Source organism: Vigna umbellata, chromosome 2, assembly GCF_029865625.1.
Source record: "Vigna umbellata cultivar VRB3 chromosome 2, Vumbellata_1.0, whole genome shotgun sequence".
NCBI lineage: Eukaryota > Viridiplantae > Streptophyta > Magnoliopsida > Fabales > Fabaceae > Vigna > Vigna umbellata.
In genome coordinates this window covers 9253887-9263509 of record NC_142166.1, presented here as the reverse complement: position 1 = coordinate 9263509, position 9623 = coordinate 9253887, and the positions used below count along the sequence as shown (strand labels likewise).

Here is a 9623-nt window from a genome sequence, read left to right as displayed (position 1 = left end):
TAGTATTAGGATCCATGGGTGTGTCCACAAATTTTGAATTCATCAACCTAGTTTTGTCCAAAATATCCTATGCATATAACAATACATCGTTGGATTATGTCACCTCAATACCCAAGAAGTATCTAAGTTTGACAAGATCTTTGGTCTTAAAATGGTTGCAAAGATGTTGTTTCATCTAAGAGATACCATGATTGTCACTTCCCATAAGAACAATGTCATCAACATACACTATTAAGTAGACACATCCAACACACGAGTAACAATAAAAGGTTGAATGATCCGCTTCACACCGAGTCATACCAAATTGTTGAACAACGTTACTAAATTTTCCAAACTAGGCTCTAGGAGATTGTTTTAGGCCATATAAGAATTTGTGAAGACGACATACCAACCCAAAAGATTGTCCTGAGCAATAAATCCCGAAGGTTGCTCCATATAAACCTCTTCTTTCAAATCTCCATTAAGAAATACATTTTTTGTATCTAATTGATAAAGAGATCATTGTTGAAGAGTCACCATGATCATAAACAAACGAACATATGTCGTCTTTGTCACTGTAGAAAAAATATTACCATAATCCAACCCAAACATTGGTGTGTAACCTTTGGCCACAAGACGAGCTTTGAGGCGATCAATAGTTTCATCATGACCAACTTTGATAGGAAAAACTCACCTACAACCAACAACAGATTTTCCAAACGGTATTGGGACAAGCTCCCAAGTTCCACTATTTTGAAAAACACTTAGTTCGTCTAGCATGGTCTAACGCCAACCATGATGGACTAAGGCATCAGTAATAGATTTTTGATGGTCACAGAAGAAATAGATGAAAGGCATGTATAAAAAGGTGAAGACAATCTATTATAACTTAAAGCAATATAATGTGGAGAAGGACTACAAGAACGTATACCTTTTTTGGAGGGTATTTGGAAGGGTAGACTTAATTGCCAAAGCCAAAGGAGACAAGATAATTGGCTTTTGAATTGAGTCACTTAGTGGTTGTTGAGAAACACCTAGTGGACTAGGCACAATTGGAGGATCACAAATAATAGGAATATTGATAGTATTAGAAGGATACATATCAAAAGAAGAATAATCGTTAAAATAAAAGGAAGATTCATTGAAGGTGACATCTACAAATATAAAATAGGGATTAAGAGAAGGAGAAAAACACTTGTATCCTTTCTTTGATATAATAAAGCCTAAAAAAATACATTTGTGTGATCAATGAGCTAACTTATCAAGATCAGGACTAAAATTATGAACAAAACATATAGACCCAAAAACTTTTAAAGGTAATGGGTAAAGGGGTTCATGAGGAAATAAAATATAATGACGAATTTTATTATCTAAAACAGAAAAGGGCATGCGATTAATGAAATAACATGTAGTAAGAATAACATCATCCCAAAAATATTGAGGAATTTACCATGAATTAAAAGAGTGCAAGTTGTTTCAATAAGATGATTATTTTTACACTCAGCCACCCCATTTTGTTAAGCTGTATAAACACATAAAATTTGATAGAGAATACCATGAGAAGCTATAAATTGTTTAAAAGAATGGAAAAGATATTCACGACCATGATCACTGTATAAAGTTTGAATAGAAACATCAAACTGAGTTTTAATTTAATTATAAAAAGTTTGAAAAATATACAATAAATCAGAACGCTTTTTCATTAAAAATAGTCAAGTACATATAAAATAATCATCAATAATAATAAAAGATAAAGATAATATATCTAATAACCATTTTTAAACTAATTCCTTCTCTTATTTTGATTGCACCACTCTACTCTAAATAACATTTGAAACCTCTTATAAAATATACTTTAATTCGTGAGATAACTTCTTAAAAGTGTTCTTTTGTTTTGGTTGCAATCTCGGGAAACTCCTTCAAGTGGTAACTTCTCGTTGCACTTATCATTTATGATTCCATTTTAAAAGTTCATATTCCTTTCTTTAATCCACACCACGGTTTCATACTACTTATTTTTTGTTCAACTTTGTTTCTTAAAAGTCACACCATGGTTTGATGCTTTTGCTACATTTCTATGATCATCCATTGGTTATTGGTTTTTCTAACACCTCTTTAGTTGATTAAGATCCTCTTATCCTTCTAAGAATTACTTCAAATTTCAAGAAAGACAAACGAAGAAATTGTTTCACATGTTTGGATTTTAGAAATATTGTATCCGAATGTCCAAACAAAAGATTTTGATGTTACCAGACAATAGGAAGGTATGTTATAATATTATTCATTTTTGTTTTCAATGTTCCTGCCGTAATAATAAATATAAATTATATTTAATTGAAGAAAATTTATTATCGTTTTGACAACTACTTAAATATGTTCAAAATATTTTTAAAAAATTAAAAAAAAACTATTTTCTACTCGTATTATATTATGAAAAAGATGGAAAGTAAAATTATAAGAGACCAAAACTATCATTAAACTAAATTATTTTAAATGGTATTAAAAGATTGTTTCATTTATAAAGTTTTAGGTACGTGTCGATCCCTTATATAATTGACTCAAATATTATTAATGTTTGTGTAACTCACAGAAAACCTCCTCCTCGATAGAACTAACATCACTTTTCATGTTATATATTTTTAGAAATTAAGTGAATGAATAAAATAAAAAATAATCAATGTGGGATTGATAATGATATCACCAAATATATAAATTAAAAATAATCAAATGTGGACTTGTTTATAGTGTCTTGTTGACTAATAAACGTGAAATCAATCTTCGTATCATATACGTTTATTATTTTGTACAGTGATTTAATGACAACATAAAGAAATACTTAATATGATTATTTGATTACTATAACTACTTGGAGAAAGTCATATATTTTATAAAATATTAATTTTTTTTATTATAATCAAACCAGCATTTTTTCATTGTAATTAATCGTCTATTTAAATATTTACCAGTAATTTGAATATTTATTAATTTTACAATAAATAATTATATTTATTTTGACATTTTAGGAAAATAAAATGATGGTTAAATCTCCTCTGAATTTTGAAAAACACTGTATTGTGTCTTAATTCAAAACAAAATACTATTTTATGTTTCTTCTAAAACAAGAAAATAATAATAATAAGTATGGTTGATGACAGAGCAGAAGAGAGAGTCAAACCCATTGAATGAAAGTTGAAACCCTCACCCTTCAAAGAAAGTATAATGGAAGGTTAATTAATGCCTCAAACAAATTCTAAGTAACAAAATTTTCTAATTTTGAAATGAAAAACCATCATCATTATTCAGTGCAAAGCATCACATTCAAGGAAAAGAAAGAAAAAATCTTACAGAAAAACACAACTGTGTGAGATAATACTAAAACCAAGATGATTTAACAGAGGTAAGTTAAATCTAAATTCACTTTCTATAATATGTATATACTTGCATTGTAAGCTCATGATGTATTGAAATTATTTACTCTGTGCTGTTCTCATGCGAATTTCATGGTCACCAAACAGCAAGAGCGTGTTTAAGAGGAATGGACAGAAGAGAATCATAGGAAACTATGAAACGCATGACTTTTGGGAAACATGTTAGAGGATGTGCAAGCAAACAACATTTGTGTTGTCAATCTGGCTGTTTGGTGTTTGTTTTAAGGATATTAAATATTCTGAACCGTCCATTTATTATTTTTACTTTCCATTTTTTGTTTTTCCTTTTATGTTTTTCTGCCAACCGTTTCTATTGAAACTAGAGTGAGATAACTCTGCGTTTCTTGTGGTAAATGGAGTTGCAAATGATCCATGAACCAAGAATGTGATGCCGAGGAGCAATTTTGACCTCTGAGTCGTTTCGGACATCAAATATTGGTAATTCAAATTTGATTCATATCACTCTGATCGTCACTTTTTTGTTGATTTCATCCTTTGTGCACTGTTTCTGTTTTATCAATTTGCATAAATTCTTCTTTGGCCTTGTTCCTGGATTATTTCTTTTCAGAATGACGAGGAACATAATTTCATTCTCGTGTTGAGATTTAGAGGGAAAACAACAACAAAGAAAGTGTAACTTTCAATATCTGCATTTGGGCCATGGGTAAAGTTTGCTTCTTTCATCAGTGATAGAAATGATTTCGGGGATTTTTTGTATTTTTTACTCATTTATTTTCATGTCCCGCAAATTTAGGCTATCTATGTTTTTCTTGCTTCACGTTACAGGCATGGATTCTCTAAAACATTCTACTGATCATTCTGTCTGAGAACTTGGTATTCTATTTTTGTTATCTGTATTCAAATGTCGTACTCTGCACAGATTGCATTCTTGTTTATCAGAAACTTTTCAAAACCTCCCTTTTCTTCATATATTCATTTCATCACTTTCAAACAAGATAAACAGTCAATGTAATTTGGCAGATTTATGCAAAAACAGAAATTCTTGCCCTGAAAACTGAATGTGATAGCCAATCCTTTGGCCCCTTGACTTGGATAATTACAGGTACGTGGTCATTGTCTTCTACAGTTTCTTTTCCCTTAAAATTAATCATAATTTTTTTGTAGAAATTAGTTTTAAAACAATTTTCATATATAAATTCATCCCTGCATTTTCCACCTGCCGTTTTAAAGGAATCCAAACTAGCGTAGGGTCAGTGTAAACAAAGTTATTTTCTTCAGTCCTCTCCTCTGTAATGGACTGCATTAATTCTTTGTATGTAATTGGCACCAACAGAGACAAGGTATAGAGCCTAAAAGTTATTATATTAGATCCATATTTAATTTCTCTTCATTATTCATATTTAATGTCCTAGGACACGGATAAAACTAGAAAGCAGTAACTGGTTGTTTTATACCATATTATATATATTATTTTGTAATATAATGTTAATCTAATTACTTTTATTCAACCTCTCAGTTGTGTTTGCCCCAAATTTTCTGCGATTTCAAGGATAGTGAGAAAACTGGAAGTGCAATTGAAAACCTTTGTAGACTTGGACAGCATATTTCTGTTTGCGGTGTGAACTGTTGTTTTCTTATCAAATTCATCCTGCAAATCTCACTACCAGTTTTTCCAATGCAGTGACGTAGTGATAAGTTTGGCAAGATGAGAAGTTCAAGAGGTCGCAGCATGAAACATACACGTTTGTTTCATCGTGAAGATCAAAGAAGTCAAGAAGAAAAGAACATTGTGTGGGAGAGAGTGGAGGGTGATACTGATAAAAGTTTTAGGACAAGGGAGATTCCAGTGAAGAGGTTGTTGAATGTAGGGCATTTTACAAGTGCTTCAGGGGACTTGTCAAAGTTTAGCAAGGGAAAGAACTTTTCAGCAGGAATGAATGTCATGGACTATGATGTACCTGAACTGGTTGTTTTTATTCAAGAGGATAATGAACAGTTTGTGAAGGACACTTGCATTGGTAGGGGAGTGCCACCAGAAGGCAAGTGCCTCTCAGAAGATCATGATATGATGTCATGTCACTTTGACTCTGACATTAATAGAAGAAGAGATCCAAATCTAAGGACTATGGAAGCATTTTCAGACAATTTTAAAAGACTAGAATATGCTTCTAAACCTCTTTCCCTTAAGGAAGCAATGGAATTTTATGACTCCAGAGCTTTAGTGATTGATGTTGAAGGGGATTCAGGATACAAGATTTCAACTGATCACCCCAAAAAGAAGACAACACCAGAGACCCTTAGAGAGGTGAGACAATTTAATCTCACACTTGTACATTTTATCTCTTTGGACAAAGAATTAGTTTATTTTTAGAATATTCCTATAAACACTAGAATACTATAGAGTTGTGTCTTCTCTTTTAGCTTATTTGGTTGAACCACCAATATCAATGCACATGTTCTCTTTTGTTTCATATGCATGGCTGCATGATTGATAAAAGATTGAAACTAGTCTTACTACCCATATATAGCTCTTTCCATCTACACACTACGGAAGGCCATAAGAAACTAGTTGCAGCACCTGCACTTGCACTGATAGAAATTCGATAGGTTAGATTTATGAGTGCCTTTGTAGATTATAAGCAAATGCAAAACCAAGACAAAAACTCTAATTTGTTAGGGGAAAAAGGAGAGAACCGAATGAGAAAATCTCTTTTCTTTTCTCTGTTTTTATGTTATCTTGTACTTTGTTTTGATCTGGTCATTTACTACTTAACACTCAATATTTGGGTCTAAATAGAATGGTCACTTTGAAATTCGGGCGAATAATGAAAAGACCATGAAGAAAAATTGTATCATTCCAAAATTTGCATTGAACTATTGTATCTTTAACAATCCGTAGGCAATAGCAACGGAAGCAGACTTTTCAAGATCTCTCAAGAATTGGCAAATAAATTCATTTTTGGGTACAGTTGGCAGAAGGGTGGAGTTTCCATGTTGTGCAGATTGTGTGCAAGTTGCTGACACAATCATGTGTAGGTCTGAGATGTGTAACTCAGAAAGTCCAACAGGTTCAGGAAAAAGACAAGACAATGATCCTCAAGAGACTTGTTTCTGTGCTGAGGGCCCTCTATCTGGCGGTCCAACATCATATGCTGCTCCTGCAACAACATCCAGCAATGCCTCTCATCACTCTAATGACAGCATAAGCAGCACACATTCATTTGCCTTTCCCATGTAAGTTTCTTACACTTTAAGTTCTGTCTCTCTTTGGCAATACAGAAGCTATCTATGGTCATAACTATTTAGGCATAATCATGTTTGATTTACAGCTTACCTGAAGAATGGAATGGAAGCCCGGTGAGAATGTTGGAAGTTGATAAAAGTCGATTAAGGAAGGACCTATGGCAGAAGATAGTGGTATTATTCTTCTGCTGCAAAAGTTGATTGCTAAAATTTTGCAGTTCGGCAGACACTAGCAGAGCGAGGTTTATGCAGAAAAGTTACTATACCTTGTTTAAGTCCATTGTGTTATAGGATCCATAATTGTGATGATATCAAATTATTTTGGTATCTATTTTAGTGGCTTGTTAGTTTAAACAGCCTGCATGTGTTTGTTTATATTTATATCTGTTGTTCTACACCTCCCTCTTTATATTTGTATATTACAAACAATTGTGAAAATTTCTCTCCATGATGTTATTTTTCTTATGTTGGTTGAATATAAGAAAATGATTAAAATAATAATAATAATTAATAGTTAGTAATTTATATCTTTCGATAATAATTTGTTGTTGATTAATATTTAAAATTACAAATTGCTTGCTTAAGATATAATTTAAGAAATGCCATTTATTTTTCTATTATCCTAATTAGTGTCTATATCTCTCTTCCCGTCTTAGGAAATGATGGTCACACATGTTCAAGATAACCAATTTGAGGAAGGAGTTTTTTTCACAATGTAAATAATTACCATCTATATCTTTCAATCAACTATCATCGAATAAGAAGACAAAAATAATAGAAAAGTTTGATCATGACCGGACCTCTACGGTTGAACCCATTCCATGAAGATTTTATTAGGTTTCTTAAATTTCCAGTGTATGAGCAATCTAATAATAAAATGATGTCCTTTTATTTATTTTTGTCTCATATGTAATTCTTGTATAATCAAGACTTTTTAAAAGATTTGTTGAAAGGATTCATTTGTATTTGTATGAAATGAATTAATTCATAATTAAATTGTGACATTTGAACTGTTATATTTTTAAGTGAAAAAAGTTTTATCTTAACAATAAGTTATAACTTCTAATATAGTGATTAATGTTTGATTTAATGATTGGTATCAAAACCAAAATCAAAGAGTTTAATTCTTGGGAGGACAATTTTTCAGGAGAGAAAAAGTTAACAACATTACTTTTAAAAAAATATAATTAAACTGAGAGTATTTAATATGTAACTTAGTGAAAACTTTTATATAAGACGCAATATAATAGGAATAGTTAATATTATTTGTTATATAAGAGAAGTCGCATGGACGACAATTCAGACAACATTAATAAACAAAATGAATAATTAATACATATTTAATGCTCTCATACATTTGTGAGTGAACAAGCAAAGTAATAAAGATGATGATTTGAAGTGAAGACATAAAAGAATTCTCTTAATTCAACTCAATTCTTAACAGAAACTTGTTCTAAGTTCAAAAGATAGCGAGAAGCAAGAAAAAAACAGTAATTAAGAACTAAATAATACTCATTTGAATATTTATAAATTAGTCTAATTAGTCAAGCTTTGATCATGTTAATGGAGCATTGCATGTAGTACGTTGAGAAAAAATAATCAGTGTAAAAAAAGATTTCTTGTAATTTTTATTTTATTTTATCTTTTGAAATTGTGTATTATTACTTCTTACCAAACTTAAGAAAGAGAGTTTTTGCTTAAAAAAAAGCTTAAGAATTTTAGACAATATGGAAAATTGTATGTCAAGTTTAAACTATTGTCTGACTATGGATAATCAAACAAAACACTCAAATTTTTCAAAAGTCTTAAAACACAATTCAATCATCCCTTCTTGTGTATTTGACCTATTTTCATAATTGGTATAAAAGATAACTTCTAAAGGGTTGAACGCCTAATAGAGAAAAAAAATTATCGAAACAAAACAACAACAAACATTAGAGAAAAGTTCATCAAACCCAATTTAGATTGGTAAGACTTTTCAAAGGAAGTGAAAATATTTTTTAACTCATACTCAATATCGTATTTTAAGAGAGATAAAAGAGGGTACAAAAACTAGATTATCTTTTAGAAGACTTCTGCATAAGATGAACTTGATTGATGAAATTGTTATGAATAAATGGGTACCTATGTTAGATGAAAGTAAATGATAGGGTCACTTGATTGAATTCATCAATCCAATCCTAAAAAAAATACTAGAAATCTTATAAATCTCGAGGGTTATTGTCACATATACCAAGGGCAACATAATTTTCACACAAAAAGGTGGAAAGTGACCATAACGATTAATATTGGTTGTATCTATTCTCCATTCTTAATTTTCATTAAAGGTATTTAAATATGTCCATTCAAAATAAAACACTCATAAAGTGCTCCAATTTAATAGAAGTAGCACTAGTGTTGGAGATTATCAAGATAAATTCGACCAATTATAAAACTTGTCATTAAACTAGACCAAAGGTAATGCAATTATGAAAAGTTATTCAAAACCTTCATTTCTTTTGTTTTTATGTGTTTGTAACATGTAAACATGTCTACCATGATTTTGTTATGTATATCAATTTTGTACACACGGTAGATGAAGACAATAAAATCTATGTATAAGGAGCTTAGAAAAGAAAATTATTAATTAAAACATGAAGATTAACTCATCTTAATCTAATAACAAGAAGTTTCAAAAATCATACCAAATAATCACTAATCAGAACTGAAATTGACCTTAAAAATAACATCGTCAAAAATATTTTTTTTATTATCAAACTCTAACACATAAAAAATCATTATCCAATATATTCCAAACTCAACTTTTAATTAATAATTATGTTGTATATTTTGTAATATATTATCATTAATAGCATAAAATTTTAATTAAAAATCAAATTTATTTTATTAGTTATTTTTTTTACTTTTTTAATTCTAGTTAAGTCCTTATGCATATACATATTCAATCTTAATTAAAGACGAAATTATTATAACCCCATTTGTCAGAATCAGTAAAGTCAAATGTCAGAACCA

The 9623-nt window shown here is 30.3% G+C and overlaps 1 protein-coding gene and 1 long non-coding RNA gene across 6 annotated transcripts; one reads left to right on the top strand and one right to left on the bottom strand.

Annotated features, from left to right (window-relative positions):
* Positions 1–3430: 3430 nt before the first annotated feature.
* On the top strand, positions 3431–7067 carry LOC124847671 (uncharacterized). Of its 5 annotated transcripts, XM_047325213.2 has the most exons (7): positions 3431–3845; positions 3976–4071; positions 4194–4241; positions 4389–4470; positions 5050–5673; positions 6268–6602; positions 6698–7067. In XM_047325213.2, exons 5-7 carry the CDS (start codon positions 5074–5076, stop codon positions 6810–6812), a joined length of 1050 nt encoding a protein of 349 aa, XP_047181169.1. In that variant the 5' UTR covers positions 3431–3845; positions 3976–4071; positions 4194–4241; positions 4389–4470; positions 5050–5073; the 3' UTR covers positions 6813–7067. The 5 variants fall into 5 exon arrangements, with proteins under 5 accessions (XP_047181169.1, XP_087962621.1, XP_087962620.1 ...); XM_088106495.1 differs by lacking the exon at positions 4194–4241; XM_088106494.1 differs by having other exon boundaries at positions 4194–4470.
* Positions 6159–6842, bottom strand: LOC148203346 (uncharacterized). The gene is made up of 2 exons (XR_015784228.1): positions 6703–6842; positions 6159–6526 (listed from the first exon to the last, which is right to left on the bottom strand). It is a non-coding gene; the product is annotated as an uncharacterized LOC148203346 (long non-coding RNA).
* Positions 7068–9623: the final 2556 nt, after the last annotated feature.